This window comes from Drosophila navojoa, chromosome 5 (assembly GCF_054131105.1).
Source record: "Drosophila navojoa isolate 15081-1374.11 chromosome 5, UAZ_NAV_1.0, whole genome shotgun sequence".
NCBI classification, from domain to species: domain Eukaryota; kingdom Metazoa; phylum Arthropoda; class Insecta; order Diptera; family Drosophilidae; genus Drosophila; species Drosophila navojoa.
This window is the reverse complement of record NC_142893.1, coordinates 8,200,400-8,218,407: the sequence shown is the minus strand read 5'-3', so window position 1 is coordinate 8,218,407 and position 18,008 is coordinate 8,200,400. Positions and strand designations below refer to the sequence as shown.

Below are 18,008 nucleotides of genomic sequence, written 5' to 3'. Positions count from 1 at the left end.
TGCTGTAAATGATTTATATATATTTTATATATTAATGTGTGGTTTTTTTTTTTTTTTTTTATTTTTATTTTTTTTTATTTTATTTAAGCGTTGAACCTGTACATGCAAATATAGTACTTTAACAACACAGTTGGAATATTATATTAGTTGGATTTCTTTAAATTTACAATGCTGCCCTCTAAAGTATGCAATGGAAATGCACTTTTCGACATCTCATCACATAAGTATGCAACAGTTTTATACCAAATTTCTGTAGCTACTCCCGCTGCCCTCGGGAATATGCAATAAAAACACATTTTTGACATTCCAGCACAAAATGATGCAACAAATTTTATTATCATTCATGCATTTAGCAAAGTTCACAACCAACAAATAAAACTGTGGCATACTGTTTTGCTGAGATATCGAAAAGTGCATTTTCATTGCATACTCTAGAGGGCAGCACCGTTTGATTTTCAACAGCATTCCGGCGTGCCACACTCGATCGAACGCCTGGGCAGTTTGTGATTTTACTCAAAACTCGATTTTGCAGGACCCATATGCGTCTATAGTTGGATTTAGCGCAAATTCCCCTATCACGAATTCAAGATTTCTTTAAATTTACAATGCTGCCCTCTAGAGTATGCAATGGAAATGCACTTTTCGACATCTCATCACATAAGTATGCAACAGTTTTATACCAAATTTCTGTAGCTACTCCAGCTGCCCTCGGGAATATGCAATAAAAACAAATTTTTGACATTCCAGCACAAAATTATGCAACAAATTTTATTATCATTCATGCATTTAGCAAAGTTCACAACCAACAAATAAAACTGTGGCATACTTTTTTGCTGAGATATCGAAAAGTGAATTTCCATTGCATACTCCAAAGGGCAGCTCTGTAAATTTAAAGAAATCATTTTTTTTTACTACGAGCACCCTTACATTTTTTAATGTTCTCTGAGCTGTGCACCGATCAGATTCTCATGCAGAATGAATAATAAATACAATAGGCCAGCAATAGTCTGCAAAATAAAAATACAAACTACAAAATGAAAACACAGTTATTTTAATTTTCATATATTTTCTTTATTTAACGTCTTTTGGTTCTTGAGCGATTTTGTACACTTCCATAGAGACTAGTTGGCATCAACTGTATAATCTATAGAAGCGAGTTTCTGTTCGAAGAAATCACTTCTAATTTCCCTTAGGAGGTTATGTAGCTCTCTTGCAGCTCGATTCCACACAAGTCGGTCCCAAGGATCTTGAGATCGAATCGCTTTTCTTCGTAGGCACCTCTTTCTTCTAATTAATTCTCTAGCCTCTCTTGTGCAAATGCGTGCATTGCTTTTTCTCTCTCTTTCCCTCTCTCTCTCTCTCTCTCTCTCTCTCTCTCTCTCTCTCTCTCTCGCTCTCTTTCTGCTCTTCTGCTTATGCTGCCTTTTGCCTCCCATTGACTTTTGTGCTCAGCCTGCTGTTGCACATTTCTTTTTTTATTGCCACCGCATTTGCTGAGCTAATTTAAGCATTTCGCTCGCTCGCTCGATAAATGCTGCAGTTGGATTTTCATATGCATCATATAGATTTCCATTTGAGCTGCCTCCATTGAGCGAAAGCTACGCTTAGGAAATTATTGTCGTAGTCAAAGGGAAAACAGCGCTATGCCTGATGCTCATTAGCAAAAATTATAATGAATTATTTTATGCTTTATATATATGCAACAATGTAAAATATATTAGACTGTTTTAAATTTAATGGAATTTATTACGTTTTATTTCATTACTAAATTAGTGTAATTTAAAATAAATCCAATTGATATTAAATTTATTTAAATTAAATCAAATTTATTTCTACTTTCTCTTACAGCCCATATTTACAACTAAAATATGTCATATTATATTATTAAAGTTTGAGGGCAGCTGATGCTCTAAGAGTCTGCTACTTCCCATAAAAATGTTATTGCATACTTTTGTGCTGCGCAATTAAAACCACTGCAGCTGCCTTTTAACATAAGCAGCAGCTGCAGCTTAACAGACAGCTTTTACAGTCAGGAGGATGATTTTTAACAGCTTAGCTGCGCCTAGTAGATATGCAATGAAAATGTTAATGATCAGGACATTTCTCCTTTACATTATTTAAGTCTGCCATTATCACTATTATTTTATTGTCTAATCTTTTATATAAATGATTTAAAAATGTATGAATTGCCATATTGATTGCAGAACATTTAAATAATTATAAATTTCAAATTATATATAAATAAAATTTAATATATATTCAGAACAACTGTATAACTGACTATAAAATTTATAAAAAAAACCTAATAAATAAACTTAAACTATATTTTTTTAAATTCTTCAAATGGTTTACCCAATCACAAATCGCGCATGCTCTGCGTATTTTAGTGTATTCAATCCAAAAACCAACAATGTCAGCCGGTTACACTTTTATAATATTTGTATAGATAGATTTAATCGTAGTATTGTACCATTGTATAGTTTATTTACTTAAGTTGATAAGCGGCGAGAAATCTAATCAGTGCCATAACACTCAATTGCCACGATGCTGAGTGTCAGTGCGAAAAATGCTTCGCTTGGGACGTGTTTTGCGGACGGCTGCAGTGCAGCAGCAATTTCGATTATTGAGCGGAACGCAGACGCCTCTTGGTGGCGGAGATGCGTTGCCCAAACATTGCGATATTCTGATCATTGGAGGCGGCGGCATGGGCGCCTCCTCAGCCTATTGGCTGAAGAAGAGAGCCGAACAGAAGAAGCTCAGTGTGCTGGTTGTGGAGCGAGACGCGGGCGTGAGTTGAGCTACCGAATTACTAATATTATACTGAAGCGTTATCTCCCTTCCACAGTATACGACTGCATCAACTGTGCTCTCGGTGGGCGGTGTACGGCAACAGTTCTCGCTGGCAGAGAACATAAATATGTCGCTTTTTGGCTACGATTTCATATCCGACTGCCGCAGCCATTTGGGTGACGTGGAACTGAACTTTCAGCCACACGGCTATCTAATCTTGGCCAGCGCGAATGGCGCAGAGATCCTCAGTCGCAACTCCAAGCTGCAGAATGAGCTGGGCGCCTGCAATGAGCTGCTTGGTCCGGCGGCGTTGAGCAGTCGCTTTCCCTGGCTCAGCACGCACGGCATCGAGCTGGGCTGCTATGGCCTCAATAAGGAGGGCTGGTTCGATCCGTGGGCCCTGCTGATGGGCTTTAAGAAGCAGGCACGCGCCTATGGGGCACAGTTCGCCAATGGTGAGGTGACGGGCTTTGAGTACGATGCAGCTGGTCAGCTCTCTGCAGCTGTGGTAAGCTCAGCGGATGGCAGCAAACACACCGTGAAGTTCGACAATTGTGTGCTGGCTGCGGGTGCACACTCTGGTCAGGTGGCGCGGCTGGCCAACATTGGTACTGGCAAGGAGCTGCTGAGCGTGCCACTGCCCGTGGAGCCGCGCAAACGTTATGTCTACGTCTTCAATACGCAGGGTCGCAATTGCCCGGGCTTGGCCACGCCTCTAACTGTGGATCCCGATGGCACCTACTTCCGGCGCGATGGCCTCGGCGGCAATTTTCTGGGCGGCCGTAGTCCGGCGGATCACGAGGAGCCCAGCTGTGATACCCTCGATGTGGACCATGGCTACTTTGAGTCCGATGTCTGGCCCACTCTGGCCAGCCGTGTGCCCGCCTTCGAGTCGGTCAAGGTGCAGAGCAGCTGGGCCGGCTACTACGATCACAATTGCTTCGATGCCAATGGCATCATTGGACGGCATCCGCACTACAGGAATCTGTTCATTGCCGCCGGTTTCAGTGGCCATGGCATACAGCAGACGCCAGCGGTGGGTCGAGCCATTGCCGAACTAATACTGGATGGAAAATATACCACACTTGATCTCAGTCGATTGGGCTTTGAGCGTCTGGTGGCACAGGAGCGCATGCTGGAGGTGAACATTGTCTAGAAACTGAAGAAGCTCCTAAAATATGTAAATAAATTATTAGTTTGTTGTTTCGATTTATTGCAATTGTTCATTCAGTTTTTCTTTTCTTTTCTTTTAATGTTTTTCTGCATATAGTTTATGATAGTAAACTTCACTTTCGTTACAACTTATTTTCCATTTCATTGGAAGGGTTTCTGGGGTGAAAAGAAAAACGAAAAATCTGTCATGTTTAATGGATGTGAGTGTGTCTACATATAATTTATTTAAAATAAGAATTTAATTATATATATATAATCATGTAACGATTACGGAATCAAGTGACGCATCGTTTGTTTTACAGTTGCCTTGTTTTTGTTTTCCAACTATTCTGCGTTTGTTAATAATTATATAGATTTTTATATATTTGTCGTTCGAACTACATATACAAGAATTTGCAAAATACATTCTGTTCAGTTGTTTTCTTTTTGTTTTTGTTTTTAAATATTCCGCTCAATTCAAATTTCCATTTGTTGTTCACTATTTCTGGTCATTCGTGTTGTGAGAACCAAAAAATATAATGCGTTTTCTCGAATCTAATGCAAGCTATTAGTAAATATATGTATATATTATAAATATGTTTAAGTGAGTTGTGAGTTGTGTGTATGTATGAATGATTGCAACAATTTCTTTTTGTTTGTCAATCATTTGTTTAATGCTTAATGCTTTTTTGTTTGTTTGTTTTTGTTATTCTGTTCGTGGTGTTCCTATTATTATTGTGTTTGTTGTTATTGTTGTTGCTGCTACTGCTGCTGCTGCTGCTGCTGTTGCTTCTTTATGCTTCGCTTTCGCCGGGTGCCGCATTCTCCTCCTCGTTAATGGGCACAATTAAATTCTCCTTGGACATGAGATTATATTTTGTGACAAAGTGTGTAAATCGGTGGCATAAATACGTCTCAGCCTCAAATTCGTCAAAGATGCGACGATGATGGAAATACGCATGCGAGAAAATGCGATAGACGCGCCGACATACCGATCCCAGCTTCGTCACCGACGACTCCTTGATCGAAACTCTGTGATTAAGCGTAACACTTCACTCATTATGTGGCTTAGTTGCTTTATATGAATCAACAAACATACCTGCTTGGAAAATATTTATTGCTATTGAGCAGACAAGCGGCACCGTCCAGCGTGTGGCGTGTATAATCGATCGCGGGGCACTCTTTGGGCGTTTTGTGTGCCGCACACAGGAATATCCATTGATCGGTGGCCGTCATCTGTGTGCATGTCGAGGGTGAGCATTGTTTCTGCAGTCGCACTGCCAGCCCATTCAATTCCATGCAAAACTGTCGCAAATGCTCATATTTCCAGACGCCCTCGTCCTGTGCCTCTGGCATGGTCAATATTAGCTCCACATTCGAGGGATCTCGCTTGATCATCTGCTGTATATATTGCTGCACAGCCAGTGTGCTGTCCATTTCCTCGAGGGGCTCATCGGGCCAGCGACAGAAATCCTGTTTAACAGGGGAAAGTTATACTTAACGAGGCTTACCATTTAATTTATTTTATTTATGACTTACCTTGGATTTTGTGCCTGGTCGGTTCCTACGCAATATTGTCGAGCCGTCAGCCATCTTCATGTTTCACCTTGCCTCGGCCGTAAGGAAGGAATAATACAACACACACTCACACACACACGCACGCTCAGACACAGGCAGTAAGACTATTGGTGCCCAGCAGCAGTTGTGTAGACAACGAAGCTAAGTAAAATCTGTGGGAGCCAAGCGCTCTACAAGTCGCAGGCGTTGTGTTTGTTGGCTAGCCAAATGCAGCAATTAGTTTTAACTAAGTACGCTAGTTATTATTTTCGTTTACACATTTCACATTTAATTAATCACAAATTGAGCTACAACACTTCGCTTTGTGCGAGAAAATTTCTGACAAAACTACGACATACATACATATGGGGCTGGGTTATCGATATCGGTTTTTAGTCTACAGGCTGCAGTCTGCTGTTGGACGCAGTGGCAACTCTGCGTTTCAAATCCGCTGCAGCCCTGGCTGCATGTTTATCGTTATCGTTAATCAGCACCAGTCGTCATCATCAGTCAGCTTGCAAAACTATACGGATTGGAATTGCGTGTTATTATTGCTATTAACTGCGCTCATAATTAAGAAGTATCTATTATAGATTTTAAAGCCTAACTATCTGCAAACATGTCCTACGCGTATTTGTTCAAATATATTATCATTGGCGACACTGGTGAGTGCTGATCAAAATATCCATATGAAAGTGTCTGAGTGAAAAATATAGTGCTCGAATTGTGTAGACAGAACAGCAACAAAACAAAGGCAACGAAAACTGCCAAACTGCGTAGTGTTTGAAATAGTGTATTTGCCCTTTGGCAGCTCAAGTCTGAGTCAAGTGCAGTGAATAGAGAGCAGCAGCTGCAATGCAGCCCACATATCAAGGAAAAATCAATAAAACCATAACAACGCTTTGGCATAGAAAGGCGCGGGCGTTACTCCACACTGTTGAAGTTAACAGTTGCTTACTGTGTACATACGCAAGGGGGAGCCAGCCAGTCGTATGTTAGCGACCTGCTGTTGCCTGTCTGCCTGCCTGCTGAGTCAACCGTTGCTCGACCCACCAAAAGCCCAACAACCCCAAATCGGCAAACTTCTGCTTGCACGCATTTTAGCATAATTTTTGCTCTTTTGGCTGTTGTCCATAAAGTCTGCAAGAGACAACACTAAATATCTATTTCGTTACACTCTGCTCTGCTTATCATCAGCACTGTCCATATGTATATATACACACAGACAAAGCTTTTGATTTACAGTAATTAAACAGCTGTTGATTTCGTATAGGACTTTGCAAATTTCCTTCATGCTGTTATCTGCAACTTTTTTTTCCTCCAATAAGGAAATGTATCAGATTTTTGTTGCTCTCGATTAAAAAAGTATTTTTTCTGATTAATGCTTGCGGGGGTTTATATAATACAAGTAGCATATGGTAATGCTATGATAGCATATTATTTTATTAAAATAATTTTTCTGACTAGGGAATTACAAAATCTATTAGGTGGGATTTTAACCATGCAATGTAATTTTACATTTAAATCTACTTAAATGAGTCTCTCTAGTTGAACATATTGAGAGATGTTTTTTGGTCAGATACAAAAAAATGTAAATAGACAGAATTGTTTACTTAATATCCCTCATTCTCATAACCCAGACAAGTTTTTACTTCCCTAATATATTCATGAGAGTCAAATAATCAATTGGGTATTTCTCAAGAAAAGTCTATTTTTTGTACCGAACCACTTGTTTTGTTATTAATGAATTTAGTCAGCTCGAACAGTTACTAAGACCCATACTACAATTTTAATGGTCTGTCTGTCTGGCTATCTTGTTTTGCTTTTGTAACAAATAAAAAAAAAAACAAACTTTCACCCACCGTTTAAAATTGTATGAACAGCTAATTACTAAATGAGTTTTTTGTTGTACATTTTTCTAGGCGTTGGTAAATCATGTCTGCTGCTGCAGTTCACGGACAAGCGCTTCCAGCCGGTGCATGATCTGACAATTGGCGTGGAGTTCGGCGCACGCATGATCACCATCGATGGAAAACAAATTAAATTGCAAATCTGGGATACAGCCGGCCAAGAGGCATTCAGGTGCGTTTTCAAACAAACAGAAAGTATAATAATATATATAATTAATAATATATGTAATTTAGATCTATCACACGATCGTATTATCGTGGAGCGGCAGGCGCTCTGCTTGTCTATGACATCACAAGGCGAGAGACCTTTAACCACTTGACCACATGGCTGGAGGATGCGCGTCAGCACTCAAACTCCAACATGGTCATCATGCTGATTGGCAACAAAAGCGATCTCGACTCGAGGCGTGAAGTGAAAAAGGAGGAGGGCGAGGCATTCGCACGCGAACATGGCCTTGTCTTTATGGAGACATCAGCACGCACGGCGGCCAATGTGGAGGAGGCCTTCATAAATACAGCCAAAGAGATTTACGAGAAGATACAGGAGGGTGTATTCGACATAAACAATGAGGTATGAAACGATGAATTATTGTGCATAAAAATAATATGATTAATCCCTTTGTGACCACTTCCAGGCAAATGGCATTAAAATCGGGCAACAGGCAACGCCCACAAATCCGGCGCTACCCGGCGCCGGCGGTGCGGGTGGTGCGGTCAATAGCGGCTGCTGCTAGGAGTAATATGTTTTTTGCCGTTGCCTGCACTTGGGATATCCGTAGCCGATAGCTGATAGCTGCTTCTGTAAAAGCTACTAGTGACTAACTTTTAGAAGGTAGTGGATACAGACCGACCTATTGTTTTCATTTTTTTTATTCAAGTAAAGGAATAACCGTAAAAATAAACCTAGCTGCAAAGTAATAGTTAATCCGCAAAACTAGTGAAACGATATCGACACTAAGCATAATGTTAAAAAAAAAAAAAAACAAAAACGAACAGAAAACTAAAATAATCGCTGAAAATGAAATAGTAAAAATAGTAAAGAAATGAAACTATTCATAAATGCATCATTAAATTCAATTTTAAATAAACTACAGAATTACAATTGTATATGTAAAATGTGTCGTGCGTGATTTCTAAATTTTGTAAACTTTAAACATACGTATATATGAAAAAAAAAACAAATATTTTTGTGTAAATTTAGTTAGTTTGCTAGTTACAATTTGGCTGAGCAATAATCGATGTGTAAAATACATATACATATATTATATTATCTATATAAACGTACTATATGTGAATTTGTCTCATTGTGATTCGTTTATCTACCCCTCGTTTCTCCTACTCCTCCATCGTGGTGGCTGCTTTTCTTCTACTGCATTGTACAACATTAATGTTTCTGATTTGTTAATATATATATTTTGTCGCATTTGATTTGTTTTTGTGTGATTTGCATAACATTTAACGATATATACATATAAAGATAACACAGACATGCATCAAAAGAATGAAGTATATATTATATAAGTTTAATACATAATTATTATACAAGAAAACAAAAAATAAATAAACACAAAAACAAATCTTGGTGATAATGCTAAATCAATTCGATTATGTCGCCGACAATTACGAAGTTTATATATATTTAAAATTTAACAAATTAAAAATCGAAAACAAAGCAGAAATAAAATCAAATTATTTGTAAACATTTGTATTTGCCAGACCCAAAGCAGTATAATATTAATATATACACAATAAATATTACAAAAATACAAACCCAAAGATTTTGTTATTTAAACGGGAGCTTCAAGAAAACAAACTTAATTTTATCTTTTTTCATCCTTCAAAATTATTATTTAATTGTTTGCTGAATAATATTTTTTAGCATATAATGTATATATATATATCGATTTATGTTTAGTTAATTGATGTTTGTAAACAGTTTAGAATTGCATTTGAAATTTAATATAGTTTTATTTGCTAAATATTGTGCTTAGATCTAAAAAAAAATTGTTAGAAACGACAAGTACAGCTGTAGATGTTGTTATTAGGCGTTAGTTAATTGGATTTTAAACTAAATTGAAATGTGCTTTATCATATATAGTTATATATGTCTGTATATATAATTCTAGTTGCTTTTTGGGCATAGGCTAAATTGTTCTCAGTGCGCTACGTGTATCTCTCGATTGATTTTTATTTTTAATAATACTTGAACTGTTACGGTTTTAATTAATTTATTTTATTTGTTTCCTTTGATGACAAAAATTGATAAAAACTTGTTGCATACCATTTGCAATTCGGGTGCTAAACTTTTCATTCAACATTGATCTATTTACAAAAGTTGTAGCTATTGTTAATTTCTTGTTTTGTTTGAAGACTTTCGCTAAGATTGTTTGAAAAATTGTCTTTGAATTTATTGCATACGTTACATAGATTGGTTTAGTTTATGTGTATATTTTTTGGTTGTTATTTCAAAATTTAGGCTTTTTTTTTAGATTAGTATATGTTTTAGTTATTGATTATTACTTTTCGAACATTTATCTCTTACTATTATTCGCTTTAATAAAGAAGACAATGTGGGGAACCCGTTTTGCGCATGGCAGTGATGCACTGCAATTGATATATTGAATTTTTATTATTATTATATTCATATAATGTGTATAGTTCGATCTGTTTAGTATATAATGTTTTGCTTGTTGTTGTTGTTGTTGTTAATGTGTGGTATTGGAGTATACGTACAATGTAGTTGTCCTAGTGCTTTAGTTAACTAATATAGTTGTTTTAATAATTAGTTTTCAAGTCAAATTGTTTTTGTTTTTGTTTCTGCTTACATACAAATTATTAATTATCTACTAATTCGCTCTGAGTTTTATTTTTTGTTTTTTAGCTGCAACAGCATTTGACATAAGAAACTTGATAACATTTAATGCTAGTCCATTAACTTTTGTTTGTTTTTTGTGTTTTTTTTTTTTCTGAGGCCGCAGTGCTGCTTAATTGCACTGAAGTTTGTCAATTTTAGTACCTTGATTTATATATGTATATATTTTGTTTACATTCTCTTCTACTGTATGTGTGTGAGTGTTTATATAAGTAATCTAATGTAAAAGTTGAGCTTTTTTAGTCTCTGAGACATCACTATCACTCTCCTTAGTTGCTTTCTTCTCACAGAACTCGATCATATACGAACAGACGCCGGAGAGTGCTATAAATATGCCCGCATAGTAGAAGGAGTCGTCCCATCTGTTGACAATAGATAATACATATATACATTTATATTTAGTAATTCATAAATGTAATTCATTTCAATTTGTTTAGCTACACACCTGCCCGTATATTCAAATATGGCACCTGCTATGGGCGGACCGGCTATCATGCCAACGCCCTGGATCAGCAGCACCAAACCGTAGGCACAAGTGAAATCATCCAAATCAACCAGACTGACCAAGATGCTGGGCGTAAACGAAAACGAACTGGCGAACGTGAATCCAAATATTACACACATGATCATCAGTCCATTGTAGCTAGTTATAAGCATGGGCATAAAAAATACCGAAGCACCACAAACTGTAAAAACAAAAATTATATTTCATTAAAGAGCTCTAGTATTCAAATTACCTTTGCGTGAATTTATGAAAAGGTGATTTTGATTTTTTCATTATCTATCCTACTTTCCCAACTCCCCTTATCTATCACTTATGATACCAACTTACTCAGCATGCATACGGAATAGCAAATATTGATGTTCATCCAGGGCAGATCGCCCAGGTAGCCGAGGCCGATCATGCCCACTGTTTGCGCAATGCCAATTGCCGATATGAGCACAGCGCTAACGCTCACCTCGTAGTTGTAGGTCTTCATGTAATCGGGCAGATAAAGATAGGGTATGATAAACCTGTAAAAAGTATATAGTTAGTTGGTTGTATTATTTGATGTAGCTAATTGGCATTGCATAAAACAAAGATAACCAAATTTGTTTGCCTTTACAGTTAACAGAACGAGACGCCTGATACCCTGTAACACGTTTATTAGGCTAACGACTTGATGGGCGTGTGAGTTTAGTGTTTTATTAAGAGATTAGAATGATATGAAGTCTGGCAGGGTTTTTGTTTGTTTAAATTAGTGGACTAGGCGATACCCTGTATGTTTAACAAGCTGTTAATAAACGTTAATCTTTTAAGCAATCACTAAAAGCTGTATTAGCTTTTCAGATTTATGTATTTAGCATTGCTTGAATACCCCTATGTGCACATCAAGGGGTTCATAATTTCATTAGAATACACGATAGATATTTTGAGCATTTGCCAAAAACTGTGCGCGACATTTGTACTTGGGCAGCTTTGCGACTCGTTATGGTCGTTGCTATTTCATATATCTATTAGCTACATACACATTTTGACTTGCGCAGATTGAGACCTTCGGATTCTGAATGATCTCTCGGTACTCAGTATTCAGTATTCGTACTTACCAAATGAACAAAAACAACGTCGATAGATTGAAGAGCGCAAACTTTTTATCCAGGAAGAGCGAGAAATCAAACACCGATTTTATGGTATCCACAAAACTCTCATACCAGGTCTACAAACAAAGAGAGCAACAGATAGAGAGATAGATAACATTATTAATACTGTGTAAAGAATTGGGCAATACGGAAACCAAATGCTGTCTGAATGGCCGCTTATCAGTTGAACACTTAACTCTGTCTGTATATACACATCATTAATAAATATATATTTTGTTATTTATATATATTTTTATATTTCAGAGCACCTCGATAATCGCGCCTTGAGCTGAATACAGAGCAAATGGTTGTCAAGCGACACAGCATGATGTGGACTTGGACTCCAAGTCGCCTGATAACTGGCACGAAGCGAACCAGAGCGAGTTAAGAACTGACTAAGAATTGATCTATAACAGAATAGAATACATAATCTGTGCAAGAGATTATATATATGTACATGTGAGCTCAAATGCAGGTCAAATAGCATGCAAAACGAAATGATTATAAATATCTTATCTTATATATATTTTGCATATATATTTTAACTTGAATTGGATCAAAGTTCTATTAAAATAAGTATTTCAGCAGAAGCATCGACCTACACAAATGAATTTCTAATCTAACACAAATTTTTATTGTATTTAAATTTTTAACAATTTTTCTCTAAAGCTTTCCATACTCTGTTATCTTAAGCTCGAAAATTGTTGCAGATAAAATCATAAACTAATAATAATTTAGATAAAGAACTTGGTATATATTATAGCCTACCCATATTTTCGCCCTATCAACATTGAACAACCCAGTTTCTCTACTCACGTCTTCTTCCTCCTTGGCAATGGTGGTCATTGAGTTGCGATAGATGTTGGGGCAGGAGGAGGCGCGCAGGCGATATCGATGCGTATTGAGCATGGCGCCGCGATAATGTATGGAGTTGCGATGTATGCGCATATCCTTCAGGAAGTTGGAGTTCCTGATCGAGATGTTGCGACGCAGATTCGAGCGATGCGGATTGGGCTTCTTGGAGCGCGACAGACGGCGAATGCCCGTAATACTGTCCAGACGGGAACGGCGCAAGGCCAGTTCGCTGTTATCCTGTTCGTGTTCGGGTATGGCAATCACTGTAGAGGCACCAGTTCCAGCACCAGTTGCATATGGTCGGGGTCTGGGCGCCTGCTGGTCGAGCAGCGCAAAGGTCTCCTCCTTGATGGACATGTAATAGGCGTGCATATCGTCGCTCAGTATGTCCACCGAGTTGTGGCGCTGCTCATTGATCCTCAGATTGGACAGCGATGCCGAATTGTGTTTGCCCATTATGAGATTTTCATTCAGCGAATACCGCGAGCTGGCATAATGCGCATCGTTGTGCTTCTGGGTGAGGTAGCCCTCGTCCGAGGAGCGCAGCGAGCCAATGGGCGTGCCCGCCACTGTGGAGCGTTTCTCCGACGGCGACAGTGTCTCAATCGACGCCAAATAGCTCTTCTTGGCCGCCTCCGCGACCTCAGGCGGTATGCCGCCCATGGGCGTATCGTCCGGCGAGCCGAGTATAGTCGCCGTGGGTCCATAGGCTGCAGCGCTCGACGACATGGACAGAAGATTATCCCGTGATGGCGCCTCGGCGCCCTCCTTGTGCCGCAACGAACGACGACTCAAGCTCTTCACCTCGCAAATGCTATCCAGCTCATGGATGCTGAGAAATGTGGGCAGGAAGAGTTCGCTGCGATAGCGCTTGAGGCTCGAGTCGAGCGGATCGTCGATCTGCTGATTGGCCTCCGTGTTGTTCTTGGTCACCAGCGTATCCAGCACGGCCTCCTTGGTGATGCCCGTGTCCAGCAGCTTCCTGATCTCCTCCAGACAAACGCTCGAATTCGAAAATGTGGTCACACTCTGCGAACGGCTCTCCAGCCGGTTCTCCTCGATCAGCCAGTCCGGATCGCGCATCAGGGCGCCGCACACACACGCATTCAGCATGGTGCCGCCCAGGATGAGTGTGGCGCCTCGCCAGCCATACGAGTCCACCAAATACTGTGTGAGCCGGGCATAGATGAAGGTGCCAATGCCCGTGCCGGAGGCGCCGATGCCTGTGGCAAAGCTGCGCTTCTTATCGAACCAAAAGGCAATCGATACCACGGCCGTCACATAGCCAATGCCCAGTCCCAGGCCGCTGATGATGCCAAAGGTGATCATCAGCATCTCAATGGAATTGCAAACGGAGGAGATGGCAAAGCCAAAGGCGGACACGATGCCGCCCAGTATGGTCATCTTGCGGCAGCCGTATTTATCCACCAGATTCGACCAGATGGGGCCCATCAGCAGCGGCACCGAGAAGAACAACGAACTAATCCAGGCCGTCTTCGTTGGCGACTCGCCAAAGTAGGCCAACAGCTCCGTGTGGATCAGGCCAAAGGAGAAGGACAGACCATCCCAGATGAGCGATATCATCAGCGAGGCAAAGACGACGACCCAACCATAGCCGCCATCCGGCATCTTGGGCGTCTTCTTCTCCGTGCTGCTCGAGTCAATCGAATCACCCGATTCATTCGATATCAAACGCTTGCGCTTCTTCACCTGATTGCCGGTCATCAGGCTGGTCAGGGTGCCATCGCCATCCAGCGCAATGATGCTGTTGCGCACCGTCGTGCGACTGTGGCCGGCGCCATCGTTCAGCTCCTCCACCGACAGATTGCAGAATGTCACCTCCGGGAAGAGGTCGTGCTTGATGGCCTTGTTCAGCGGCGTGTTGGCCGGCGCGGGTAGAGTCGGTTGGCAAATGTTGCCGTTCAGTTTAGTGCTACTGTTATTCATATTATTATTGCTATGGTTATTGTTGTTGTTGAACGCAGCCGGATTTGTGGTGCTGTTGCTGCCGCTGCCACTGCGCTGATTCTTGCAGTTGTTGCTGCCGTCACTCCGTGCTGCTGATGGCTTGGCCATCTTGTCTGGGGCTCTAATTGAACAACGTTTCACTTGCAATATCCCTTTTACAATTATTATATTTAATATAATTTGGTTGTTTAAAAGCAGCTCGTAAAAATTTGCACTTGTTGTTGCAATCAATTGTGAACACAGTTACATAGATTTCAGCAAGAATTTCTATTATTATTTATTAAGTAGCTGTAGCTGTAGGTGGATTTGGATTTGGATTGCTTGCGCTACGCCTGAATCCCCAATTCCAAAATATCAACTCTGTGAAAGATACAAAGGGGAAGAAATTTAATATAGAGTAATATAATTATATATTAAAAAAGTATATATTTTTAATATATTTGTAAATAAAAATTTAATTATTATTTATTAATAAAATACTATAAATTAATAATTATTTATTAAAAAATATTAATCAATAAATTAAAAATATGAATTATTAAATACAAATATTTAATTAATAATTAATTGATACAAATATATACCTATAATTATTTAAAATTTACTATGTATTTGTTAATTTATTAATTTATTTGAAATTTCACATATATTTTAGGTTTGTTCAATAAAAATAATAAAAAATATTTCATTAATAACTAATGTATAAAAATATATAATACCTACAATGTTTTAAAATTTATTATTAATTAATTTATTAATTTTTTTTGGATTTTTACATATATTTTAGGCCTAGCTGTTCAATAAAAATAATAAGAAATATTTAATTAATAACTAATGTACATAAATATATAATACCTATAATGTTCCCTAACGAGCTCTCATTGAATCATTGTGAGTAGATGATTGCCTCTTAACCAGAATTCTTAAATAAATATTTCTTCAAGCTCAAAGTAAGGTCATAAAAGAATCTCTACAGCTCAACCTTAAAATTCATTTATAAATGTTTTCTTTTCCTGAGCAAACTTTTATGTTTGTTTGTTTGTTTTATAACCAGAGGCCATAAATAAATATATAAGTTTTAAATGCTTTCCTTCCTTAAATCTCTTTTAAAAGAAAATTTTGCTGCCAGCTTAGCTTTGGCAGCTTCACTTGCAATTTAAAGCGAGTCTTATTTGCAGCTCTCTGGGCTTTTAAAACATATGCCCAGTTGCTCATGTGATTTGTTAGCCATTTAAATAAATTAAAACTCACATTTTGTTGTTTACAAAACTCCAATTACACAAATCATTAACTTTGCTAAGCTATTCATTATATATTTTTTTATATAACTTTTAACGATCAATAATAAAATAAAATACGATTCTAAAATGTTTGTTGTTAATTTATTATTATTTTACCTTATTTTTTCTACAAAATGTTTAATTTTCTTCTAACTTTTAAGCTCTCACAATTTTTAGACATATTAAATCGTTAAGCTGCAGCTCTTTTAAAAATTTACTTTCCATTTTACTACACTTTGATTAATTGGAAAACTTTTGACATAACTTGAAATTGAGAAAGTGCAGAAGTTGCGTCGATGTTGCATGAGTTGCACTTACGAGCCACGCCTCAAACTTATCTCTTGGCGATTACGAAAAACAAAAACACATAAAACAATTCACTCAGACGCCACATAAATTTGCTTTCAGAATTTGTTGTTGTTCTCTTATTATTCTTCTTATTGTTATTGTTATTGTTATTGCAGTTTCTGATTTGTTTGCAAACAATTCGATTTTGTTGCTACTGTCACACGAACGACAACAACAACAACGAGCCGACATTTCGTTTGCAAATTCGCGCACAAACTGTTTCTGCAAATTGGCAAACAAATTTCGCAACATTTTCCGCAAACGAAGCAGAAGCATTTCGCCAAAACGCCTTCAACTTGACCCCATATAAATAGCTAAGAGAGCAAGAGCTAATGCTAAATTTTAAATATCATTTCTCTATCTCCCTCTCTCTTTCGCTCTCATGCGTCACAGAAAGCTTCAACAGCTGATTTTAAGTTAAATTTCGAAATTATGATTTTCAATTTGCTTGAATTCTATTTACGTTTTACGTTTTACGTTTTATTCTCAGTTGTTTACGTTTTTCGCATTTGGCACCCAAAGTGCCTGTCTGCATTTATTTATAGAGCACTGTAGCGGCTCGAGCGGAGGCGCTGGCCAGGGCGCCTGTAGATGACTCGCAATTATTGGGGACAATTTTAGCCTAAAAATAATGCCAAAAAGTGAGCTGTTTTCTTAGGCAAAATTTTGTGAACATTTTCCAAATTGAGATTTGGGTTTTTATTGCAATTTTAATTAGAATAATTGGGAGAAAGGCGGGAATATATATATTTTTTAATGCTGTATATGCATTACTAGCCAATTTGGATCATTTATAAAACTGTATAAAATAAACTTTATTGATTTCGATAGAAGATTTAAAAGAGATGAAGGTTTAACTTATATAGCCCCAGCTTCGATTTAAGAGCTATACTTTTAATTATCAAAAACTTTCAGCTAAATATCATTCCATTAGCTATTAATACTGAACTTTTATTATATAGTTCACGAATTGTTTATTTTGTTTATTGTGATATATGTATGTATAAAATAATAATTAAAAATAAACTTAAAATTTATTTCTAGCCAAGGTTTCAGTGAAGGTTTTCATATTATAAACGTTTTACTGTTCCTCTAAACAAAGTGCTCAATGAATGCTGATAATGGATGTATATAATATATATCAAAAAATATTTATTAAAAAAAAAACCTTAAAAATATATACTAAAGCATTTAAATTTGTTAGCAATTTCTAAAACTCACCTCTTCAACTCCTCACGCTGTACGTTTGCCTAAGCAAACTCGGCGAGTCTCAAGTTTTTCCAAGAATGAATCGAAAACTTTTCTTTGCACTTGAAAATTAATTTTTTCTTTTCACTTTCTTTATATTTTATTATTTATTTATAATTTTTTTTCTTTCGAAACTTGAATAATTAGCCTTGAAATTTCAACTGTTGATTATTGTTGTTGTTGCTATAGTAATATTGTTGCTGATTAAAAAAAAAACCTTAAAAATATATACTAAAGCATTTAAATTTGTTAGCAATTTCTAAAACTCACCTCTTCAACTCCTCACGCTGTACGTTTGCCTAAGCAAACTCGGCGAGTCTCAAGTTTTTCCAAGAATGAATCGAAAACTTTTCTTTGCACTCGAAAATTAATTTTTTCTTTTCACTTTCTTTATATTTTATTATTTAT

General features: G+C 37.7%; 4 protein-coding genes across 6 annotated transcripts; 2 read left to right on the top strand and 2 right to left on the bottom strand.

The window, feature by feature from the left end:
• Positions 1-2,371: 2,371 nt before the first annotated feature.
• LOC108654280 (FAD-dependent oxidoreductase domain-containing protein 1 homolog) lies at positions 2,372-4,009 on the top strand. Its single transcript, XM_018105456.3, has 2 exons — positions 2,372-2,788; positions 2,846-4,009. Exons 1-2 carry the CDS (start codon positions 2,567-2,569, stop codon positions 3,944-3,946), a joined length of 1,323 nt encoding a protein of 440 aa, XP_017960945.1. The 5' UTR covers positions 2,372-2,566; the 3' UTR covers positions 3,947-4,009.
• Positions 4,010-4,155: 146 nt separating this feature from the next.
• Mob4 (MOB kinase activator 4) lies at positions 4,156-5,768 on the bottom strand. Of its 2 annotated transcripts, none has more exons than XM_018105460.3 (3): positions 5,482-5,768; positions 5,042-5,415; positions 4,156-4,992 (listed from the first exon to the last, which is right to left on the bottom strand). In XM_018105460.3, exons 1-3 carry the CDS (start codon positions 5,539-5,541, stop codon positions 4,737-4,739), a joined length of 690 nt encoding a protein of 229 aa, XP_017960949.1. In that variant the 5' UTR covers positions 5,542-5,768; the 3' UTR covers positions 4,156-4,736. The 2 variants fall into 2 exon arrangements, with proteins under 2 accessions (XP_017960949.1, XP_017960951.1); XM_018105462.3 differs by having other exon boundaries at positions 4,156-4,974.
• Positions 5,769-5,968: 200 nt separating this feature from the next.
• Rab2 (RAS oncogene family member Rab2) lies at positions 5,969-8,591 on the top strand. Its single transcript, XM_018105463.3, has 4 exons — positions 5,969-6,164; positions 7,422-7,581; positions 7,644-7,980; positions 8,045-8,591. Exons 1-4 carry the CDS (start codon positions 6,119-6,121, stop codon positions 8,141-8,143), a joined length of 642 nt encoding a protein of 213 aa, XP_017960952.1. The 5' UTR covers positions 5,969-6,118; the 3' UTR covers positions 8,144-8,591.
• Positions 8,592-9,640: 1,049 nt separating this feature from the next.
• On the bottom strand, positions 9,641-18,008 carry chk (chaski). Of its 2 annotated transcripts, XM_089262620.1 has the most exons (7): positions 17,871-18,008; positions 17,574-17,800; positions 12,718-15,084; positions 11,869-11,978; positions 11,114-11,295; positions 10,727-10,967; positions 9,641-10,643 (listed from the first exon to the last, which is right to left on the bottom strand). In XM_089262620.1, exons 3-7 carry the CDS (start codon positions 14,830-14,832, stop codon positions 10,499-10,501), a joined length of 2,793 nt encoding a protein of 930 aa, XP_089118746.1. In that variant the 5' UTR covers positions 14,833-15,084; positions 17,574-17,800; positions 17,871-18,008; the 3' UTR covers positions 9,641-10,498. The 2 variants fall into 2 exon arrangements, with proteins under 2 accessions (XP_089118746.1, XP_089118745.1); XM_089262619.1 differs by lacking the exons at positions 17,574-17,800; positions 17,871-18,008 and adding an exon at positions 16,323-16,576 and having other exon boundaries at positions 12,670-15,084.